Source organism: Heterodontus francisci, chromosome 1 (genome assembly GCF_036365525.1).
Source record: "Heterodontus francisci isolate sHetFra1 chromosome 1, sHetFra1.hap1, whole genome shotgun sequence".
NCBI lineage: Eukaryota > Metazoa > Chordata > Chondrichthyes > Heterodontiformes > Heterodontidae > Heterodontus > Heterodontus francisci.
The window spans coordinates 207,601,740-207,626,570 of NC_090371.1; the positions used below are offsets into that span (position 1 = coordinate 207,601,740).

Below are 24,831 nucleotides of genomic sequence, written 5' to 3' on the forward strand. Positions count from 1 at the left end.
GCATGTCCTGGGGTACTGCTCCCTCGTCCCAGCACAGGCATAGCAGTTCATGTAGTGCTGAGAGTATAGCAGGCTTGGCACTCTTGATTATTTCAGGGGTAATGCTGTCCTTCCCAGGGGCTTTTCCACTGGCTAGAGAATCAATGGCATCACTGAGTTCCGATTTGATTGGCTGTATGTCCAGCTCATCCATGACTAGCACAGATTAAAGTTGGAGTTAAGATACAGGTCGGGCATGATCTAATTGAATGCAAGAACAGGTCCAAGGAACTGAATAGCCTACACGTGATCCTATGATTGTGTGATATAATTTTTTCGTCTAATTTCTCCCCAACTGTCCTGTAGGTGCTGACTCTGTCGAGGGTTCAGTTTCACGGATGGTGGCAGCCATTTGGTAACTTGTCCAATTGGCTATTTTCCATGTGAGCGTTGGCAGACTAATTGAGCACAGTTCTGTCCTCACATAGATTTATGAATAGGTAAATTTTTAAAGAGGACAGATTTGGCCAAGAAAATGTGATAATATAGGATTGCTGTATCTCTCCTTTTTGCTATTTTGATTGTGTAAACATATACAAAGTTTGCTTTTTTAAATGCTATTGATGGATTTTTTAATGTACAGTTTGCTTTTAACATTTCATTTCTGTACATGCTCTTTTCAGCTCCATTAGCCCCTCTGCTTTGTCAGAGCTGCTTAACCTCTTGGGAAAAGGATTTATATCTTCATCTGCAGCAAAGCAGGTGCGTAAACATCAGTTTCTACTAAAAGGTTTTCAATTTTTATTTGCATACGGTAACCACACAGTTTATAGCACCTTTTGGTAATAAAATAAAATCTATTATTGATTTATTTAATATTACCAAAACATTTTCACTGGTTTTCTGATAGATTTTAATTCAAATCGACAATCCAGTTGAATAATTTGAGAGATAGGACTAGGTCATCCTCGTATTGCAGTAATTTTTTCTCCCCAGTTTCCTCCTTCCTCTCCTGTTCCTCAAGGTATTGATTGATTCATTGCTGAGTATGGTTCAGTGGGTGCCAGACATCCTCCTGTACTTCACTCAAGTGTTTTTGTGTCACTTTTTACAGTATCAGCAGTCGATTCGGCCGTGATGGGAATCAGAGCCAAGCCTAATATTGTTCTTACACATATGAATCTTGTAGGAATGAGTACCCAGATTAGTTCTTTAGCACCCCTATTGACCCCTCATCTGATATAAACTAATAGCCCAGTTGGGTGTTGAACCTGATATCAGCTTTTTCTGAATGGCTTAGCTGTTGATTGGATAAAGATGTTGAACTTTGGGGATCCTGATACTACAGCATTCAATGACATTAAGAAATATTGTCAGCTGTTGCTCTGTTGGTAGCAATCTTGCCTCTGAGTCAAAAGGTTCTGGGTTTAAGTCCCACTCCAGGACTTAAGCACAAAAATCAAGGCTGAAACTCTATTGCAGTACTGAGGGATTGCTGCGCTGTCAGAGGTGCTGTCTTTCGGATGAGACATTAAACTGAGGTCCCATCTGGATGTGGATATAAAAGATCCATGGCACTATTTCAAAGAAGAGCAGGGGAGTTATCCCCATTGTCCTCACTGATGTTCATCCCTCAATCAACATCACAAAAACATTACGTGGTCATTATCACATTGCTGTTTGTGGGAGTTTGTTGTGCGCAAAATTGGCTGCTGCATTTCCTACAACAGGACTAAACTTGAAAATGTACTTCATTGGCGGTAAAGCACTTTGAGATGTCTGGTGATTATGAAATGTACTATGTAAATGTAAGTCTTTTCTCTTTTTATATCCACAGTATAAACTATATTAACACTGTCATAGTACTGAGGAATTTAAATACCAATTCTAAAAATGTGTAAAGAATTACATAATTAATTTATTGGATCCCATGATCAACTAATGCTGTAAATTGTGCATTTACAGAACACTTTAATTCACTTCCAAGGGTGATTTGAGTAATGTATCTTCTGGTTTTGAATTGGATTGGTAGGTATTTGTTGAACTATGGAAGGCAGAAGGGAAAACTGCAGCCCAGATAGTTGAACAAAAAGAATTGGGATTGATCCAAGATCACAAGAAGCTAGAGCAGATCTGTCAGCATGTTATTGAAGGTCACCCTGCAGAGGTAAGCTATTTCAGCAGATACTGCTGTCTTTTTAAGACATTTACATAAGATTGTGGAAAATATAGGACTGTGGCAAATAATTACTCTTCCTCATTAATGCTATTATAGTCATTTCTGTGCCATTCAGCTGTTTGAAAATTTTATTTTTGTGAGTAGAGCAGATGATGAAATATTGAAAGGTGATTTTTAACAGTCAATAGAATGCATTGTTAGATGGATCACTTAAATCTACTCTCACTATTAAAATAGAGTTTATAATATTTTGTTAATAGAGTATGTTTTGTGTGTTGGTGCATATAAGATTCCTAGAAAACAGTGGTTGGTCCTTTATATTTTTCTCTCCAAATGTACATATTGAGATCTTTAAAAGGGAGTTAGATACTTAACGGGGAGGCAAGGATATTATAGGGATATACAGGAAGGGTGTGGAGCTGGGATTGGTTAACAAATTGATGGAACAGGCTGGATGGGTTGAAAGGCCTACTCCTGTTCCTTCATTTTACCATTTCAGATCTATTTATCTCTAGATGATGCATGATTTTATAGAAAGGGGCCCCATGCATCCAGGTGCAGCTTCATTCACTGTAATGGAGCTGAAGATTTGGACCTGCCTCGACGTCAGTCTAATGTGATCTAATACTGGAAAAAACAATCTGTGTTCATGCTTAACCAGGGAGCAGCAGAAACTTGCATTTATATGGTGCCACAAATGTAACATGCTGTTGAGAAGAAAAAGGAAGAACATTATTTGAATCCCACCATTAGCATCACATACCTTGGACAGCAGTAATCAGAGCAAATAAAAGAGGAAAATTATTAACAAGGGAAGAAAGTGATACACAAACTCACATTCATTTCCTACCCCTAACTCTTTCTTCATTTCCTATTTCCTCACTTCTAATGTTCACATTCTTTTTCTGAGTTGGATCTCGCTCCGAGCCTTCTGTTAGTGACATTGTAATTAGCCATCTGGCAGTTTTTAGTTAATGATTGAGTGACTGAAAATTTAATAGGAAGAAGTGGTGACTAATGGAGTAACGTAATTGTGATGTAGATATTTAATAGCAGAATGTTTCTATTCAGACTTGAAATTAAAATCTCTGTTCAAGATGCTGTCCCCACTGGATTAAATAATGTAACTATCTAGTCCCTCAGGAGCGTTAAAGGGTTTGGTATGCTGTCATACTGATTTCTTGGGTTTGAGTTGCGTACATGGTTATCCTGCCGAATTGCGAATGCTGAACTTTTCTTTGTAACTTGAGGTATAAACTACTCTGCAACATTCAAAGATACTGGGTTGCAGTATTGATACATGATGAAAATAGTAATTATACGTAGGCTAGTTATGCTTCTTTTACTTATTTTGTAGGTTTCTGAAATACAGCAAGGAAACTGGAAAGTGTTAAATAAACTGATTGGTGAGGTTCAGAGGGCAACGCATGGTCGGGCTGCCCCTACCCTGGTGAAAGCCATTTTGGAAAAGAAACTGTCTTGAAAGTTGCAACAATAGAAATCAAGACAAAGCAAAACTGTTGTAATTCAGCAATTACACGAAATCAGTCATAACTGAGACTCTCAATTTGTGTGGGTGTTGTCTCAATCTATTGCCATGACCTCAGTGAATGATTGACAGAAGAATCCTTAAAGATACAGTTGTTAACATTTATTTGCTGGGGATTCTGCCTCATAATTTAAGGTTGGTGAAATTTTTTTAAAATGCATGTTAATGATAAAACACATCCTACTAATTGCCTGCTGTATTTGCACAGGTGTGTGTGTCCATTATTGCTGTTACGAGCAGGTGAGCAATGTGTCTAGGGGTCTCTTGCTGTCTTCACCTGGTCATATTGTAACAGAGTTTAATTTTAAACACGCTGTGTTTTGAGCTCCACCTTTGTGAACCTTGTTCACAGTTTCCAATTATCAGGCAAATAACTGAGCACAAACAGGCTTTCTTTGGTTTAAAGCAGAAAAATGTATTCAAACCTTTAAACTTAAACTCTAATATGGTTCACGCCTACGGGTATACAACGTGCTCACGCTAGTATGCACACGTGATATAAACATGCAGAGAGGAAAAAGTAAGTAGAACAGTTTGAGGCAATATCTTGTTACTGTTTCTCAAGCTCGCTGTAGTCCTTGATTGAAGAAATAGTCTTGTATTTCTTTGGGGCCTGGTAATCTTCTTAGAACTTTGTTCACTTGGCCAACCTTTCTTTGAGTTTCATGTGTTTTCACAAGATTCAGTTCTGTGGGAAGAGATGAGACAGGCAGGCAGAGGAGATATTCTCAGGCCCAGGAGAAGGTCTTTACTCCATGAGCACATGGCTTTGTCTGCCTGGCAATTCCTTTGTTTGCAGAGTTCAAAAACTCTGCAACAGCCTGTCAGTCATGTGACCAAAACTGGTCTGTGTATTGGAGGAACAGGATTGGCTCCCTTTGTTTCCACATTGACTGGTACTATGTAAATGTCCTTCCAGTCAGAGATTGCAATTTTTAAAATTTTAATGTTCATGTGGCGAAATAATGTGTACCTCAGTCTTGGCAGGTGGGGTTTGCCTGACATTGCAATTATAAATTGCAAAAGGTTGTGTGTGCCAGGCAAATACCTGAATTGTGTAATGAAAAAAGTAGTTTTTTCTAAATGTAATTGACTTTGAAAACCACAAATAACTAAGAAACGATGTAACTGGATAGTTCTGTAACTTAAACATTTATGTGAAGTGACTCGTTTTCTATTCTTTATTGATCAAATGTATGTGCAGTGGCTACAGATAAATGCAAACTCCTGTTGTTCAGGTTTGTGCAGTAGCCTAATGTGAGCTGATGGTGGTTCAAATTTAGTCAGAGATTTCTATTTTCAAAACCTTACTCGTAACAGATTTGTTAAGATGACCTTGGTTTGACAGAAGTTTGACTTGCAAGTTAGATACTTGAGTTGAAACTCCTTTTGTGCTGCTGCTGCTCAATATCCACTAAGCCGAGAAGATTGACTCAGGGATTACTATTAATGGGATCTGCAACTCTTCTCCCCTGCCTATAGCTTGCGCAAATATTTTTGATTATCAAAAATTAAATTATTCAAGTCCTTATGTTAAAGCAAAAAAGTTGTAACTGCAACACATTTCTGGCTAGGAATGGTGCATTTCTTGTGAAAAGCTCATTTAAGAATGTTATTTAAAAACTCATTTTTGTACTGCACTAACTTTAGATACATCCCTCAAATAAATACCATTCATTACCCATTTTCAGAAAACTTTAATGCTTGAAATTAAACTGCTGCAATATACAAAATAAGCAATTCCTCAGTAAAAGCCCTTAAAATAGCAGCTTACAGAGAGAGCCATATGCTACATTTTATTGCATGTACTGACAATTGTTTAATAAGTTATTTTACTCTTCAGAAGGAACTTTGAAACTTATTTATAAATACCATTAACCCTCAGATCTGGAGTAGCATCTTGACACCACAATAAAAATTCTAGTTCTATCAAATTTTACAAATCTCTTTTTATAATTTCTACTGGTTTTGCAAAAGAAAATATGCAATCAGCAGTAAAGACACCAAGACCGCGCTTTTTCCCATATACTCAGCCACTGCCTATAACACACATACAAACAGCTTTACAGTATATAAAAACAAGGTGCTGAAGGACATCCACATGAAGCAAACTTTGTTTCATGCCCTTGATACTTTTCTGGAGCTAACTGTCATGTTCACCTCCTGGATATTACACTAAGACACATTTGTGATTTCACAACATGACAACAATGTTCAAAAAAAAAGTTCAGCAAAAAGATATAGAAAAAAGACAAATAATGTCATATAAGTAAGTGGAAAAATTGTTTTTCGTCAGCATCCCAATGGCAGAAAGTCTCATTGGCCTCATTCATTTCATCTTTGGTACTATTCACAGCATAAGACATTTAAAGAATAGACTCAAATGTGCACATCTCAAATCCACAAATTGCCAGAAGTGTGTGTACATGTTTATAATATATATACTCAAAAATACAATACCCGTTAACATTTAATTAAAATGTTTTGTCCCCTGTAAAAATTCTCATACATTGCAGCTTGCATAGAGAGAGAATTCCATTCGTGCATATTCTACCTACAATAAGGCTGCTGCATCTTTCATCACCTCAATCCAATCTCATTGTAGTTAAGGCCTGGTAGAAATACATTATTACTTTGGAAAAGGTTTAAAAAGTAGAATGCATCATTTGTATGAAAATCACTTCTTCAAACTTATAAGAATTATTCTTCACATTCCTCCAGCGGTGTGTGAGATAAAATGGAATGTTCCTGTGCAATGGCTGCAAGTTCCTTAAGAAATTCTGTGAAGATGACAGCTGCATTGATAGAATTTTTCATGTGTGAGGGAACACAAGGAGGGGCCACTGGCTGCCTTAAAAGCAGCTGTTGTACATTTTCGGCACTACCTGGAGGCTTGTGTCCATTTTCTGCAACACCTTGACTGTGCTTAATTTCTGTGCGAGGTGTTACAGGAAAGAAAAAAAGCAGTTACTAATAATATGTGCATTATATTTCATATAGTATTCATATTTTTACTCAATTAGCTCATCGTTCCTTAAATTTAAACTGATAATTGGTTAATTTTTATATCCTCATTCATTCAGTCTTTATGTCCAAATAAATATGCAGTTGTCCAAATGGGGCAAACTAGAGACCTTAAAGCCTTTTTAACTTCACCTTAACCAAATGAACAGCCTGACAAAATTTGTACACAAGACTTTCTTCTGCATTCACAATTCAGTTCTTTTTTCTGCCATTGGCAGAAGTCTTCTTAGTCTACACCAAGGAAAAGGTATTTAACTTTGTTTTTTTGTTGTCATTGGCTTTCTTCCCACCTCAGCTGAAGGCTCTGCATAGTGGAGTACAGTTTCGCAAGCATCAGTAACACTTATCTTCCCCGCTTTTCATACACAAGTCTCAATTGAGAGTGCTGGAAGGCTGTTTCAGTATTGGACTGGCATTACTGAGCCAGTACTGTCCTCTCCCAACCTCTAAGTGCTGGCTTATTTCTTCTACTGAACCTAACTGTAGTATCTTCACTGCTCCAACTGAGATATTTGTTATCCAGGTAGGAATCAAACGTGGGTCTTAATTGGTATGTAAGGCTTTGTATCACTAACAGTTGAGTTACTCTCTGAATAAGGAAGGAGCTTCCTGTTTAATAAGGCAAGGGATTTGTATCAAACAAATGTTGGAAATATTCATCAAGTAGGCCAGCATTTGTGGGAAAAGCAAATGAGTTAACGGGGGTGATTTTCACTTTTGACAACCACAGAAAATTGGCGGTAGTGGATCGGCCGGTCGCCTATTATACATCTGCCCGATTCTCCTTTCCATTGAAGTCAATCTGATCCACTACTGCCGATATTCTGTGACTGCCGTAAGTGCAAGTTATATCCCACATTTCAGATGTAGATCCTTCATTAGAAATCTCCCCCCACAACCTCCAGATATGGTTTCCTGGATTAGTTTTAATCACTTAAGGTGGGGGAGGAGGAGGCAGGAAATTTCCATATTTGGTTCCTATATTGGCTTTGATTTCTTAATCTTTTTTGCCTCACTCAGGAGATTCCATAGCTGTTGGTGGGTGGGGGATGTAATGAATCTTGATGCTGAAGGCATCATAATTGTGTGAGGCAGGCTCAATGGACCTGGTTGTATCCATCATTTGCATATGTAATCATGATATACCTGTCCTGGTATAATCCTTAATGTTGACACAACCCAAAGCGAAGACTTTTCAATTACCTAGAACTCATTATAAAACCTTGACAGGCACATAATTGCCAACAGAAACTAGAAGGGTCTCAGAATTGCATCAAATAAATATTGGGAGAGGCAGTTTTAATATAAGAATAAATATTATTTCACTACAGGCCCTGCACTTAATAAGCAAATGCATCAGCTTTCATCATTTTAAAAAATTGAAAAATTGGAAGACCTTAAATGGCACATTTAATAAATGTTATTTAAAAATGCTAAGCATGTTTAGGGACAATTATTACACTGGTTTGTTTTTCAATTTGGCTCCTTGAAGGTAATAATGAAATCCTGAACATTGGACATCAGATCCTTAGTGGAATTCTAGATCTAATTGGGGATAATGTAAAGGATTTTTTTGATAAATGCTTGAAGGAAAGAAAATTACAGGGCTATGAGGTAAGAACAGAGGAGTGAGACTAATTGGATAGCTTGTTCAGGCACAATGGATCAAATGGTGGCATCCTGTGCTGTAAAATTCTATGATTCCATAAATGTGAGAGTAGACAATTTTGTTTTTAACAAGGTACCTTCGGTTGTGAATACCCCCTTGCGTGAAGTGTGACTCTCCACCCGAGAGAGCAGATATTCCTGAGTTTGGGTCAGGATTGATGAGAAGTTTTCCCTTGTAGGAGCAAACTGCTCAATTGCATTTTTTACAGATGCCAGCACCTGTGTAAACACAAACACTGCATTATCAAAATCATATACATTACATCAGGGTTGTGCTACATACATCCCGCGGTCTAAGATTCGCCCCGCCAAAGGTTTCCATCCGGCCTGCGGATGTATTTCAGAGATGACAAATTTTCCATTGTCGTCTTCATTCAGTCTGGCTTTTTAAAAAAAACATGCTGTCAGTTTCACAGATGACAGGCGCTGACATCGGAATAGCTGTTTCCAAACTTTGGACAGCTTTGGGGTTTTCCAGCGGGTTCTGACTTTTTTTAAAAGCCGGCCAGAAAACCCTGAATCTGCTCAAAGTTGGGAAACTGCTGTGCCTGCATCACCACCTGTCAGCTTGTGAAATTGACAGCGCAATTTATTTTTTTTAAAACTGACCAAGCACAAAGCTGCTGTGCTGAGCGCTCGTGCTCCCTACAACTATCAGAGAGAGAGAGGGAGGGACAGGGAAAGATGGGGGACACAGAGCGAGGATGATACGGGCAGGAACAGAGAGGGGGGATCACAGGGAGAGTGTGTGTGATTAAGATCACTCCTAACAGATGGACATTTATCCGGAATACTCCGCATCTCTACAAGTGCGTGAGTAAACATTGACTAATTGTGCAAGCAAAGAAATGCCAGGTATCTCACTAAATCAGTTTCCAATGTAGTGATGGACAGCACAGTGGCGCAGTGGTTAGCACTGCAGCCTCACAGCTCCAGCGACCCGGGTTCAGTTCTGGGTACTGCCTGTGTGGAGGTTGCAAGTTCTCCCTGTGTCTGCGTGGGTTTCCTCCGGGTGCTCCGGTTTCCTCCCACATGCCAAAGACTTGCAGGTTGATAGGTAAATTGGCCATTAGCAATTGCCCCTAGTATAGGTAGGTGGTAGGGATATGGAATTAGTGTAGGATTAGTATAAATGGGTGGTTGATGGTCGGCACAGACTCTGTGGGCCGAAGGGCCTGTTTCAGTACTGTATCTCTAAACTAAACTAAGTCAAAAGATTAACCTTCTCATTTAAATCTTCGTCACAAAAATGTAAATTTTTTGTTGTTTTGATTAATAGTAAGATACATTTTTAATGTCTGTCTTTACCTTGCTGAATTTTTCCCTCCAGCCCCATATGTGAAAAGGTTGGACAAACCGGTGTTACCGGTTCATTGAAAAAGTGAAATGGTTTGATTTAAGCAACCAGAAATTAATTTTTTCAATTTATTTTACTCCACATCTATAGTAATAGGCTTTGAATTCATTTTCAATTCGGAACAAATAGGAATTCAAAAGCGTTGCCTTTCAATAATTTAAAGGTCAGTCGTCCTAACATATTTTGCACAATTGACAAATGATGGTGTGCCAATATCTTACTCCATTTGTTTTCTTTGGGAAATAAAAGCTAAAAGTCTGTTCAAAACCATCAAATAGCACAAATCATTGTGATACTGTGCCAGACAGATCCGGAAGATAGCAAGGCTGATTAATCTGTGCTGGATTAGCTGAATTTAGCAGGGGCAGTGATGGTGGAACTAGAGTTAGCCTCAGTGTCCCCAGCTTGGAAGATGAAAAAAAAATCAGTATTCCCTCTCCTGATTGTCATTCAGTGACCTGTGCTGTGAAATTATATACATAGTGGAGCTTGCATGATTAGGCTCAGCAGCAATTCTGTGACCAAACAGAATGCCAACATTCCCTATCTGAACTCAAACAAAGAATTAGATACTGGAGGACTATATGCTTCACGTGGAGCTGTATGCCAAGATTGGGAGCTCACTAAAATAGAATCATGGGTATTCCATACCTTACTATTTAATTACTTCACTATTATGGTATCTATATTTCTGTCAACTAAAAATGTTAGCAGAAGTTTACAAAGTACTAAGATAGAGAAGGATTTACTTGCATATATTTTGAAAGCTGTACAGGAAGTCTAGCCTTGAAAATATCAAACTTGGCAAACTTACGCAGGTCGAAAGAAGTTGCTTCCTTTAACTGGTTATGAAACAGCAACATATTAGAGATATACACTACCCCACCACTGACAAATCCATTCCTTCATGTGTCTCTGTTTACATTGCACAAGGGGACATTAAACAAAGGCTGAACACTAAACAACACAAAAGGACCCAGTTTATTATGGTGGGGGTGGTGCAGTTTTGCCTCCAAAATGATGTCTGCAGCATATGCTCATATTTCTGTAACATTGATTTATCGCCAGTGCTGCCACTTTGGAACTCAATCCCTTAACCTTGCACAGTTGAACACACACAGCAGTATGAAGGACACCCCACCACCAGCGCTATTGAAAGGGATCATCTATTTTCAGATTAGTTGCTGGTTGATTTCTACTGGCACTTGCTGTGATTGTAGAAATGTTTGGCAGGTTCCAGAGTTGTTTGAAGTTCCTGACGTCTACATGGAGTGGTGTGGCAGGTATGGACGTCAAGGATTCTGCACAAGCTACCTGCGCCCAGATATGGGTGCAGTAGCTTGCATCCCCCTTGTCCTACAGCATGGCAGGGAGAACGGGTCTCAGTAGGAGGCCTTACTTGCCCAGAGTGTTCAGGGAAAAAATTCTCCTACCTCAACCTCAGCGAATAGTGGATCAGACGTCTATGCTTTATGAAGGAGGTCCTTACTGAAATCTGCCACCCACTGCAGCTACAACTGGAACATCAGAGCAGAACAAGAATGGCATTGCCAGTGGCTGCAAAGGTGACTGTGGCCATGAACGTTTATGCACTGATTCCTTCAAGGCTGGAGCTGGAGATATTTGCAACATCTCCCAGTTTGCAGTTCACTGTTGAATTAGGGAGGTCATTGAGGTGAATGCATTTCATTCTCTCTTGGCAGAAAGAAGCACGTGGAGTGAGCAGGTGGCTTTGCCATATTTGCTGGCTTCCCAATGGTGCAGGGTGCCACTGACTAAATTCATTCTGTGGCAGTCCGGTGTGCCATCTGCATTTGAGCCACAACAAACCAGAGAATGGCTCCTGGGCAACAAGGGATATTCTTTGATAATATGGCTTATGATTGGTGCGCAACCCATGCACATGTGGGCAGCATTTATATAACGAAAGCCATGTTGCCACACAAAGTGTGATTGGGCAGCCATTGGGGTGCTTAAACAATGCTTCTGCTGCCTGGATTGCTCTGGAAGAGCCATGCTGTATTTGGTAAAGTGTGTGTCGAGATTCATGGTGGTCTGCTGCTGCATGCTGCACACCCTCACTGTTATGAGATCACAGCCCTTGCCACCAGTTATACGGCCCACAGCTGAGGAGGAAGGGAGGAAGCAACCAACACAGCCCCTTTCTGTTCGGACTGTCTATGATCAATTCATTCCTCTGCAATACCAGTAAACGCAACCCCAATTTCCCATTCACCAATCGTCCTACACCTTCTCTGTTACTGACCATCACATTGTCCACTTGGCCACAATAGAATGTTTATTCTGTGATGGTTTTTATTTTTTAAACAAAATTTACAAACCAAACCAGCCCATATTGCATACAAACATCAACTACTCACCCTTGTGCATTCCCTTAGTGCCTGTCTTCCATATGCTGTCATCTGTCATAGTGCTCCTAAGCATTGCTAACCCAGTGGCTTCAGCATGACACGTGCTAACTTTGCATGGCCTTGGAGGACGACCTTGAGCAGCACTGATCTAAGAAGGCGCAGCTTTGGACTGCACCATCTCATCATGGGCAGCAGCAAGGTCACTGGCAGAGTGGCAGCGGTGGGATGATAAATATGGTCAGCATGAGAGAGGACAACAGTTTTGGGGTGGCACCTCAGTAATCCTAGCAATGTGTTGGAGGACAGATTGTTGGACAACTGTAAAGCCCTTTTGAATACTTGTATCATGGCAGCAGTCTGAGCTTCACTGCAGCACCCAGACATTGAGTGGCTTCTGCTTGTGCTGAAATGGAGACATCGGCCATCACACGCTGCACCACAATTGGGCCCACAAGTGTTCTAATGGCATTGGCCACCACTTCCACATAGAGAGGATAGGCTCCAGGCTCTGTGCAAAGCCCTGTGCCAAGTTGACTCCACCATGCTCCTTGACATAGGCTTGCCAGAAGGTCTGCAGTCAATCAATGCACCAAGCATTTCATCATACATGCCCATCAGCCTTTTTCCATAGGCCACACCATTGAAGTACTCATCTGAGTCCTCTGCAGCAGAACTTGTGTGTGACCTCAATTTCCAGTGAACTGGCACCCCTGTGACCACTGTTCCTTGCCCTGGCTGCAGGCCATTTGTGTCTGATGTCTCATCACGTGCCAATCCCACCTCAAAGCTATCCTTAAATGTACGCACAGTGTCAGTATCTGAACTAGTGGTTGTAGGTGTGACAGAGTGTGACTGTGTTTCTTCATCACTGTCTTCCTGCTCTTCAACCTTTTTATGTTCCACCAGTGCCTGACCAGGTTGTAGTTCTTTGGTATCTGAAAGGAGAAAGGCACAAGGGTAAGGGCGGGAAGCAAGAGGTACATGCTTACACCATCTTCTGATTTAGAAGCTGAAAAGATTTTGGAATGAGGAGGAAGTGGGATGTGAGTCAGTGGATTAGGCGGGAGCATACAGTCATCTTCAATGGTTTCAGCCCTGCTGCTGGCCATGGTCTCAGTCATTGTTGCTCCAATGATGACGAGTACTGTTTTTCTCCATGGAGTAAGGACATGTAGCTGTGCCTATCCCCTGCCAGTTAGATGCTTCTACCTCCAGTTATGCGCCACCTTATCCTGCAAGAGCGAGGGAAGTGTGTCAGTCAGTGTGATGCAATGTGTTTGGGTAATGTGACTGTCATATTTGAATACCTGGCAGTAGGTATAAGTTCTCAGTTGTGGGTGTGATGTTTAGCTATGGATGCTGGGTATGAGTTATAATTGTTAGTAGGTGAGTGATGGGGGTGTGGTGCATTATGTGAGGATAGTGGTGCAGTTGCTGGAATAATGACATTTCAAGATACATTCACTGAGCTTGACCACTCATGTGAGGTCACTGAATTTCTTTCAGTACTGCATCAAGGTCCTCGAGCTAGACACCTGGTATTCACTGCCACGGCTATCTGGTTTCACTATCTTCACAAAGGTTGTCTGAAGGGCCTCCTGGCCCCCTGTTGATAGATGACATCTCTCCTCCTCGCCACCTCCTACACCAAGGTCTCCAGTGCAGTGTTGGAAAATCCCGGAGCCTACTCTCTGCCATGTTGTGCCATTCTTATGTTTTTCCCAGGTCAGAATCAGTTATAGAATGACTTCCAGCACCTGATCCAGCCAGAATGCACTTCCGCTTTAAGAGGTGCCGTCTTCTCACATTTTGCATCCCCTGCTCAGGCATGCAGCTCCCCAGCAGTGCACTTCGTGCTGGCTGCACACTACAATCATTTAAATTACCCAGGAGCATGAGGTTTGCATGCTGCCTACGTTGGAAGCAACAAGCATGGATTAATCACACATTGCAATCCCTGTGCCCATTTTCAGGGGTTATCCAATTTCACAGCCAAGGTGTCTTCTGCCAAGGTTCAGTTTTGTGATTCTGAGACATTCAGAACAGTAAGATTATTACATGTTTAAATTGTTACGGTAGCTTATCTTATCTCAGCTAGCAAGGTGGTGGGACACAATTGACCTTGGCATTCCTGAAGGAAACTGAATAGTGGGAGAATTCAGGCAGTGTTCCTGCTGGGAATGGTGGATACTTGAATATTCAGTGAGATTAGGGTTAGGTTTATCTTTCAAACAGTTTGTTGACTCCAAAGGGACATGTTGAGAGTTTCAGGTCTATTTCGATATTCCCTTGGGTATAGCAGAGCTGCTTCCTCCCCGAAGTGGTCTGAACATCTTATGTCCAGGCATGAGCCCAAGGGCTGCAACAGTGGCACCTGCATCCTTTGGATCTGAACTGGCTGTTGTGTCTTTTGCAGAAGTCTTCAAATACGCTTTTTCAGTGTTTCAGTTGACAGACTGCAAAATACTTTTGAGATAAAGCCTGATGTGTATCATTACAAACAGCACATGAACATACAGAGTAACACTTGTAAACAAAGACATATACTTCATTCCAATTTTGCTTTAGTCAAAAAAATGAGAAAATAATAAACCATATGCCTGGTCCCTTTTTTAAAGAGGTGCCGCCGGCAGGCACTCCTTTTTGACATTACTTTTCATAGTTTCCAGGCAAAGATCATTCCTTATCTATGTGTCTGTTTCCTCCTTTTCTCTCCCTGTATTCAAAGGAAGTGGAACAAGGCTTTCAACTTCTTCCCTGTAAAAATACCCCAGTGGCCTGTCAACCAAACCAATCACCCCTCTCCTAAGAATACATTGTCAGCAGATTCTTCGTGGTGGGGTCATGAGTGTAATCACCTCACCATAATATGCGTGGATGCTTTGTTAAACCACCTGAGACAAGGTAATGAATTGTTTGATATCCCCTAGTTTATTGTAGAAAACAGTAAGGATAATTGGCTCATTAATACATCAAATTCCTCTCTGTCTCAGTGCTGTTTTATACCTGTGAGAATTCACTTTGTCTTAAAACACAATACTTAAACATAATTCATTCCCAAATATTTTTATGGAAAAAATAAAAATCCCAAAACCTGACCCGGCTGATTTTCCTTGCCCCAGATAACACACAGTTCTCTGGACACAAAGGTCAGGAAAAAGTGGCAGAGACTCAATTTCTGGGTTTCCACTATTTTTATATTGCCCCAGAATTTCCTGGGTTTTCTTGTGATGGCAGAGCTTAGTCTGCACTTATAGTAGGTACAGGTCTGTGAGGGCCATTTAAATAAAACAGGAGTCAGTGTTCTTGGTTAGCTGCTTCATATTCCCAATCGCCCATTCATTTGACAATGTAGCCTGCCATTGCCCCACCTTGGACTCTGAAATCCCAAAAATCAGTGAATCCATGGGTGTCCACAAGCAGACCCAAAAATCATTGAATAGTGGAACAAGCTTGAAGGGCTAAATGGCGGACTCCTATTCCTGTGTTCCGGGGGCTGATACACAACTGCTGGTGTGCGACACCTGTAACAGTGCTTCACGTTCTTCCCCAGTGATAACCCCTCACAGAAGATGGACATAAACCTGGGGGTGCTCCAGGACCAAGTAAATTTATGCGGCCTAGGTTAGGAAACCCCAGCGCTACTGGGTTCGAACAGGAAGAGCTCACTTGAAGAAAAAATAGTTAGTAAGGTCAATAATTTATGATATAAATGAAAAAAATGATTAATTTCCTGAATTAAAATCACCAAAACACTAAAAAGTCCACTAAAACATCAAAAAAGCCAGAGATTCCTTTAAATGGCAACCTCCTTCCCAGAATTGGAACTAGTGAGAAAGATTTTTTAGTACAAGATAAGGTTCAACCATACAATTTGCTTTCAAACACTGCTGTTTAAAGCTTCTAAACTATAAAACTCGGTGGTACCCTGGTCACCATAGTTACGCTTGTTGTACCTGATAAAGTGAGCGTACACTGGGCTGAAAGACCATGTTAGTGTTCAGCAAGAAAGAACGGAGGAGGGGCTGTGGATAACAAGCCAGTTGAGCAACTATCCCGGTAAGCAGCAAGTTTACATGTAATTCATTTTCCGGCATATTTTCCAGCTTAGACAATAAAACGCTGATAAATGGTCCTGTAAATACAAAGGTCAAGTGAGTCAGTAGAAGACACAGCACTTGCAGCAATCAATGAAGTTAACACCTTGACTGCCAGTGACATTTAAATATAGCAAGTACCTATAACAGGCTGCCTGATCATACTGTTTACAAATAGCTTAACAAAGGATTCACGTCATCCCATTTGCTATAATCTCTTGGCAAGCAGATAAAAAATGGAATAGTTGAGCATGGCACCAGAGGCACACTGTGCCCTTGGAACCGTACCCTGACAGAAATCAACACAGAGGTGAGGATGAGACAAGCTTGGAGAGTGGAATAAACTGTCTGTATATAGATCAATAAGGAGGAGTGATTTTTTTTTTTTAAGTGTTTTTTAAGTAGTACAATTTCGAAGGTTCCAGGCTCGGTTCCCAGCCTATGCTAAATTGATTGATCTCAACCTGGGTCTACAATTGGCTTCAGTGGTTCTGGGATGGGAAGGAACGGAGAAAGAAAATTCAACCAATCTTCCCACTTCTTACTATCCAGCAACTTTTGCTGGAATATGTATACATGTGTTGGACATTGGGAGAGGTCAGAATAAGCTGAATATCCAGCTGACAATCCGTGTCAAGACTCGCGCATGAAAAATGACCATTTAGGTGAGGTCTAGTAATAATATTTTCATAAAAGCAAACAATATGGTCCAATTTTACAATAGAAACATTTAACTTATCTTTCCAAAAAATTGTAGAAATAAAGCCCAGATGAAATTCTCTTTTTTAAAAACACAAGTCATTCCCAAATCTTTTAAACTGGTTCCTGAGTAACAAATATTAGTGGCCTGAATTGTTTGAACCACCCTTTGGGGAATCATCTAGACAATTCCTGGCTCCACCAGAGCAAACAGATCAGATTTCTGGATTTTTGACTATGGGAAATAGCAGTCATAAGCAATACACATAAGCACCAGTATGCCACCCAGGTTTCGCAACTGGATTATTTAAATACAGTGCAGCAACATTGAACATAAGGGCTAGAGATGGTGGAACGGAGGACTGTGCTTTCAAGGAAGAAAAATTCAGTGTCTCCACACCATACATAGATTATAAAGAAGGAAAGTCTCATTTACTCAAGATCTTTGCAGAGCAAGAGTGAACTAAACAGTCAAAATGAAGCTGAAAGATTGCATATTCAGAGTAAAATTTAATTGTTGGTGTTTTCAATGCTTCCTTTGTGAGTTAATTACATTTTATTGAGATTAGAGGCCCAAGATTTAAGGGAGTTGGGACCACGGCATATTCCGGCTTCCAAATTTTTAATAAATTTCCAAATCTTCAGCAGAAAGAAAATTGTTCATTTTCTCAACTCTGAAGGGTTTGCTGACTACATGTCGTACACCCGCACCATGTTTCATAATACTGCTGACTGGAGATAACATTTTTCTGAAAAACAGTTGTAAAATGGCACAAATAGCAAACTCGAAATAGGAGGAATTATTTAGGGCTTGAAAACACAGCATATATCAAGATGCAGATATCACATTTTGACTAGAACACATTAGAGGCAAATATGCACTTTACTCTAGGTAATGGCCACATTTGAGTGTTGCCTTGACTCTGTGGTTGCACTTCCACTGGAATCAAAGGTTTGAGGGTTCGCTGCTGGATTTGAACACATACCCTATGCTGACACTTTAGTGCAGTATTGAGTGGAGTGCTGTAAAGTTGGAAATAGCATCTTTTGGATGAGATGCTAAAGCAAGGCACTGTCTGCCTTCACAAGTAGCTGTAAAAGATCCCATGGTACTTTTGAAAGAAGAGCAGGGGGATTTTCCAGTGTTACCAACATTTATCCCTCAGTCAAAACTACTAAAATAGGAACATAGAAACAGAAGATGGCCATTTAATCCCTCGAGCCTGTTCTGCAATTTGGTGAGATCATGGCTGATATGCGACCTAACTCCATATTGCTTGCCTTTGCCCCTTAATACCATTGGCTAACAAAAATCTATCAAAACCATTTCAAAATCAACAGTTGATCTATCAATTGCCATTTGAGAAAGTGAGTTCCAACCTTTGCGTGAAGAAGTTTCCTAATTTCACTCCTGAAAGGTCTGGAAAGGTTTGATTAAGCCCCCTAGTCCTAGACTCCTCAACTAATGGAAAATAGTTCCTCCCAATCTGTCCTATCTGTTCCCCTTATTTTGAAAGCTTTGATCAAATCTCACCTTAACCTTCTAAATTCCAGGGAATACAACCCTAGTTTGTTTAATCTCTCCTTGAAGCTTAACCCTTGAAGTCCAATTATCATTCTATTAAATCTACGCTCTGCTACACCCCCTCCAAGGTCAAAATATCCTTCCTAAGGTATTATACCCACAGCTGCTCAAGGTACTCCAGGTGTAGTCAAACTAGGGCTTTGAATAGCTGAAGCATGACTTCTACCCCCTTGTATTCTAGTCCTCTAGATATAAAGGTCAGTATTTCATTAGCCTTTTTGATTATTTTCTGTACCTGCTCATGACATTTTAACATTCTGTATACCTGGACCCCCACCCCCCAAGTCTCTTTGGACCGCCAATGTTTCCAGTTTGTCACCATTTAGAAATGCCCCTGTTCTCTTTTTTTTCAAGGTCCGAAGTGGATGACCTCACATTTGCCATATCTCTTTGTAATTTTACGCTTCCATCTACACTGCTTACAATAACTGCCTATCTTTGTGACATAGATAAATTTGGACATGTGGCTTTCTATCCCATCAACTAAGTGGTTAATGAATATGGCGAATAGTTGAGGCCCCACATAAATCCTTGTGGGACACCACTAGTCACATCCTGCCAATTACAGCATCTACCTATTATCTCTACTCTCTGTTGTCATGAAGGTACTACCATTATTAATATATTTCGAGGACTTGTGTTTAAAAGACCGCGGAAAATACCTGAGGAAATGCTGGATTTGTTTTTTTTTAAAAGGATCACTGGAAAGACACTTGGGATTTTGTTTAAAAGCAAACACTTAGTGGAAGTCACATATCTTAAGTTAAGTAAACAGCTAGAGCCTTATGGACTATGGAACCGTTTGGACTTAGAGAAGTCACATGTGTGGGTTTATGATCCAGGTGTTTGGTTTTCATTTTTGGATATTGTTTGGAGTTCAGTTGGTGTGTATCCTGCTAAGAGAGAAGCAACCAACTCATCCTTTGCCACTTGTGTTGAAAATTCTTCTGAGAATCCAGTGTGATAGCTGAATCCACTGATGCAGTAATTCTCCCAAAAAGCCTGCAAGACTACTCCTCACGTCTCCTGAACAGAACTGCCTCAGAAAGATCCCAGTGACAGCCGTCTACGTGAACCCGGACACCACACCGAAAATTATCTGGAACATTCCATATCTTATCCTTTTTTCGGACTTTTGTCTTTGCTAAATGGAGGATCTTGCTGTGCATGAATTGGCCTCAGATACTTCAAAAGTAAATCATTGGTTGTGAGGGAATTGAGATTTCCTGAGGACATGAAAGATGTTAGGTAAATTCTTTCCCTCTAGTTGAGTTATCCTGATCTTTCAGGCATCATAACACATGAGACAGGCTAGATAGACCAGCTGATCCTGTCTGATGGTTTCTTTTACTCGTATAATATTTAGCAATAACTACTGTTCAAAGAGTTCAGTGTCTTAGTGTTAATTAAGAACTTTTTACATTTCAAATTTGGTTGCAAATAAAAATAAGATTATTTTCCAAGAAATTCACTTTGCTATTCTTTCTTATTTATTTGTTGCTTGTTTTCTAATATTTAGCTTATCTCTCTGATCTGAACACTTTAAACACTTGGAAACAATATAGACCATGACCATTAACGTTTGTTCAGATTGAGGTTCAAACCTGGAATATACCTGGTCTGTGTGACTCAAGATACTCAATGAATAGAAAGAAAGAAATTTAAAATGTTTTGGATTTATATAGCACCTTTCTTGATCTCAGAATGTGCCAGTTTACAACCAATTAAGTACTTTTTTGAAGTGTAGTTACTGTAGTAATGTAGGAAATGTGACAGCAGATCAGCATACAACAAGGTCCCACAAACAGCAATGAGTTAATGACCAGATAATCTGTTTTAGTGATGTTAGCTAAGGAATAAATGTTGACCAGGATATTACCATGGGATCTTTTATGTCCACTTGAGAGGGCAAACAGGCCCTCAATTTAATATCATCCAAAAGTCATCTCTTAACAGTGCAGCATTCCCTCAGTAGTGCATTGGAGTGTCAGCCTAAATTTTGTGATCTCATCTCTGGAGTGGGTCTTGAACCCACAACCTTCTAACGCAAAGGTGAAAATGCTACAACTGAGTCAAGACTAAATAAACTTACTGAACCATTGGGGTGACCTATCCTTAATGATGGTTACCACATCTATGAAGCTCAGATGTAGACAAATTGCACCATGTTTAGTTCCCCTATTTCTATAAATTCTATAAGTATAACATACCTGTGAATGGAGCTCCGTGTATTCTAGCAGGATTATTGGAATACATCAGGTGAACTTTTGGACCAAATGGAAAAGTTATACTGTCGGAAAGTGGGGGCTCAGAGAACTTCTCAAAATCCTCTTCCTCTTCTGTAGGAGTGCTGGGTTCAGATGAGTTCTGTTTCAGTACCACTGAGTCACCAGGATTAGAGTTTAGCTTTGCAAGAAGATCATGATACTGTGAAAGGAAATCATCAGTCTCTACATTCAAGCTATGTCGGTTGGAGCACTTGGACTCAGTGCTTAATACATATAAGCTGTCTTCCTGTTTCTTTACTTTTTGTGTAGGTCCCTGTCCTGAATGCTCTATTTCTGTGCCTTGCTCAGAGCTGGCACTCACAGCAGTTTGCTTCTTTGATGCAATGTTCCTTGATATGCTCTGCAATGTCCTATTGGCAGGCCCATTGTCCATCAGTGTTTTCTGATCTGCGCTTTTCACAGTAACTGGTGTTTTGACCTTTTTGGGATTACATTCAACATTATCCTGAGCATCTTTTTCTGCACATAGTCTATAAACTATGACATCATCATGGAAATCTGATTCCTCAATGTAAGAGCCTCTAATGAGCATTAATGCACTTTTCTTCATCTCCTGTATGTGCTTGGGAGGATCTACTGGATGTGTACTGTTCCCAGTTTCTTGCTTAGCTGCAAAAGGTAAATAAGGCTGTAAGGAGTCTTCATCAGACCCTGGAGACATTCCAGTGTCATAGCTGTCATCCCATTCCAGGTCCAGTTGCATCTTTTCCCTTGTGGAATTGGCCTTCAACCTGGTCCTCCTGATGACAGAATTGTGTTGTGTTTTAGCTGATGTTTTGCTGGTGTCCTCTGGCAACACCAGGGAAACAATTTCAGCATCTGGATTTTCCCCATCATAAGGTGCAGACCACACTCTGCAGCGTTTCATACAGGTGGTGATATTAACCCGTGCCTCCCACAGGTACTGCAGGTAACTGATATCCAGTGGTTTTCGGAGTCTGTCCCAATCCCCTGGGATTTGTGCGCATGCCACCATTCCCTCAGAACCTGAGACAAAATGGATTTGAAGTCAATACTACAGAGAACATCTAGTGATAAAGAAGCTGTACGGTATTCTTTAAAAAAAATTCTTGCTTCTATGCCCCAAATTTTCTCCCCACCTTCCTGAAAGCATTTACTCATGTGGGTGGCACAGTTTCACGGACACCGGGCATCCTCTGGTACGTCAATCATGTGCAAGCCAAAACAATTTCCAGAATTCGACATATGTCCACAGTCAAGGGGAGGTCAAGTAACCTCTTCTCAGAACCTGCCAGAACTCCTCTTAAAGGCAAGTTTTTGTTGAGCTGACCACTAGAAAGCATGCCACAGCAGCCCCAAGCAAATGACTTCTGAATCCCTTTCCTTTTCGTGGATTGAGTGCCTGGCTTCCAACTCATTCACGGCACAATAGAGATATGAAACTTGTTGTGTAGGGAACTGGCCAGCTTAAACCTTTTGTGGTGCATGCTTTGAGAATTAACTACAGTCCAGTAACAGACATGGTATCAAGCTTATTGTGTTTGTTACTATATCTACATGCTACTTTAGAAAAATAAAGTGAGCCATAGACCTTTTGTACATAAATGATGATGGAAAAGGAATGTTCCTACGCTTAAAAAGACATGGTGGCAGAATGGATAGTTAAAAAAAAACAGGGATTTAGGGAAGTTTAATGGACTAACAAGAAGTGGGAAGTGGTGTCCTACATGGATGTGTGCGAGATGGAACCATTGTTGCTGTGCATGTACATAAATGACTGGACTCAGAAACTAAAAGGATGTATGTTTATACTAGTTCTGGGTTTCCTGAATTTGATTTGCATCTCTTCAATAATAGACCAATTCAGTACTATCTGAGTCACCTGGAACCTGAAGGATAAGCTTGTTATGTTTAGAAGAAAGAAACAAGAGTTATCAGTTATCACTTTCTTGTGACCATTTAAGTTGTTTTCCCTCATTATACATTGTGAGATAAACGACCTCTTTGAAGAAGTCAAAATCAATTCCGTATTACCATAAATGGATGCAAAGCTATTCTACAATTTGTACGTGACAGAAGATTGAATAAAACAATACACCAAAAATATTAACTTATACCTGCAGTGGTAGTGCCAGGGACCTTTGATCCCAGGAAGTATTCGCCCTCGTGTTCTCCACTGGTCAGCTGGATACCAGAATTGCAGCAGGCTGGTGTTAAGGCAAGCAGCTTGGCAGCAGACACTGAGTAGCAGTCTCTTTCCCTCACTGCCCCACGTTGGCTTAGCATCATGTGATTACATGGTATTAGGTACCTGCAACAGCCAAACCCTTTAATTAGTGATGTCAGAATAATTATAAATTAGCTGTGAAACCAGGTAGTAACATGCTATTTATACTTGCTACCAATACGACCTTTATTGCCTCCGATGCCAAAAGTCCTATCAGAGGTAACTTTGTGGAATAAATTATTCAAAGTTCCTGTCATCGGAGGCAGCAAAAAACTCTTGGAATGAAATGTCACTCCCTGCCTGTAACCAAAAGTACCAACTGTAGTCAATATAAATAATTTGCAGTTGCAATGTTGGGCTTCGCACTCAGCCTTCCAATATAGCCTAACAAGGTACTTTTAATGTAAACGAGGTGATGCAGCCCCAAAGTGAACCAGCACAATTACTGAATAATATAAAAAGGGCATAAAACACTTAGTCTTCTTCAGGGCTTTCTTTTCCTCCTCCTTTGTTCTCTCACACTTACAATTTTTTTTTAAACTTAAAGGAGCTTGCATCATCATCCTGACAATGAAACTTCTCAAGACCAGCTCAGAGGCACGAAGTCTGCTGTAACTTTCAGAACCATTACATTTCTAAATTGTTTCAAAGATACAAGTTCTTTTAACTGCTCAAAGACGCTCTGAAAATTACAGCAGACTCCATACATACAATAATAAGAGGAATTATTGCTAACTATCCCATGGAGTTTCCAACTGAAAGAAAGAAAAATCTGCATTTATATACTGACAAGATGGAACCCCTTTCTTAGCCCTTTTTATATTAGAGAACAGCTTCTAAGATGCAAGTCTGTTTCAGTTATACTGTGGAACACAGATATGGCAACAGTGGATTGACTGTACAAAAGTTATGAATGTGATTTTAAAGCAACTGCCTATGCACAATTCTTACATGTGCAGACCAAGTCACGACTTTATCCATCTGTCTGGGATCAAGGTCCATGTAGGCTCGATATGCCAGCAAAATGCATTGATGGCTTCTATGAATGGATTGACTTTTCAGTCCACCCACAGCCTATTGCAAAATGGCAGATCTGACACCAAGGCTGGAATTTGCGTTATGGGGTGGCGATCCCAATGCCCGGACCATTTCCAGGTCCCAATCCCGCGGGCATTACTTTCCTATGTAAAGGGCCTAATTGGCCCAGGGGGGAGTCCAGCACCTCCAGCATCCTGGAGGCGGGACCAGGTTACAGAGAGCTATTTTAAAAGGCATGCGGCAGCCATGACTGGGCTTGCAGGGTGCAGCAGGGAGATCGGCGGGCCTTTGTGGGCATGGGCATGCATCCCTGGGCAGCACCACGATCTTCTGCTGCCTCCCTGGAGGCGCTCACCGATGTAGTTCAGAGAGGAGAGAACTGTTCTTCCCAGCTTCAGGAAGGAGAATTCTGCCCAGCGAGACCAACAGGACATGGATGGAGGTGGCCATGGAAGTCAGCAGCCGGGGACCCACAAGGAGGTCCTGGAAAAGGATTCAGTGACCTCTTGTGATCTGGTAAGGTGAGTGGCCAGCTGCACCCAGTTCATTGGACACCAACTCTCTAAGCACCAGAATGCAAGCAAGCTGACCTCACAGAATGTCCATAGTTCTCACTCACATTGTCAGAGTAAGTGCACGGTCACTACACTGAAACGCAACCACCCTCAGATATGGGCAACATTCAGATGAGGGCATCACTGAGGGGAACATCAGCACATCTGTACATAATACTGGAAGAGAGGAGGGAGGGCAGCCTACTCATAAATCATTCTCCTCTCATCTGCAGGAGGAGAGAGACCATAATACA

At 40.7% G+C, this 24,831-nt stretch overlaps 2 protein-coding genes across 6 annotated transcripts in view; one reads left to right on the forward strand and one right to left on the reverse strand.

The window, feature by feature from the left end:
* Window positions 1-5,629, forward strand: part of gatb (glutamyl-tRNA(Gln) amidotransferase, subunit B) — an 89,287-nt gene extending 83,658 nt beyond the window's left edge. Inside the window, exons 12-14 of one of the 2 annotated variants that reach the window (XM_068041106.1) lie at window positions 663-741; window positions 2,012-2,146; window positions 3,516-5,629. In XM_068041106.1, the coding sequence (XP_067897207.1) occupies window positions 663-741; window positions 2,012-2,146; window positions 3,516-3,641 (340 nt within the window). In that variant the 3' untranslated portion in view covers window positions 3,642-5,629. The remainder of the gene's footprint in view (window positions 1-662; window positions 742-2,011; window positions 2,147-3,515) is intronic. The other variant, XM_068041117.1, reaches the window with a different exon arrangement.
* Window positions 5,251-24,831, reverse strand: part of fhip1aa (FHF complex subunit HOOK interacting protein 1Aa) — a 196,706-nt gene continuing 177,125 nt past the window's right edge. For all 4 annotated transcript variants that reach the window (XM_068041066.1, XM_068041076.1, XM_068041094.1 and 1 more), the window contains 5 exons: window positions 22,876-23,069; window positions 20,720-21,784; window positions 16,085-16,263; window positions 8,477-8,618; window positions 5,251-6,640 (listed from right to left, as the gene is read on the reverse strand). In XM_068041066.1, the coding sequence (XP_067897167.1) occupies window positions 6,408-6,640; window positions 8,477-8,618; window positions 16,085-16,263; window positions 20,720-21,784; window positions 22,876-23,069 (1,813 nt within the window). In that variant the 3' untranslated portion in view covers window positions 5,251-6,407. The remainder of the gene's footprint in view (window positions 6,641-8,476; window positions 8,619-16,084; window positions 16,264-20,719; window positions 21,785-22,875; window positions 23,070-24,831) is intronic.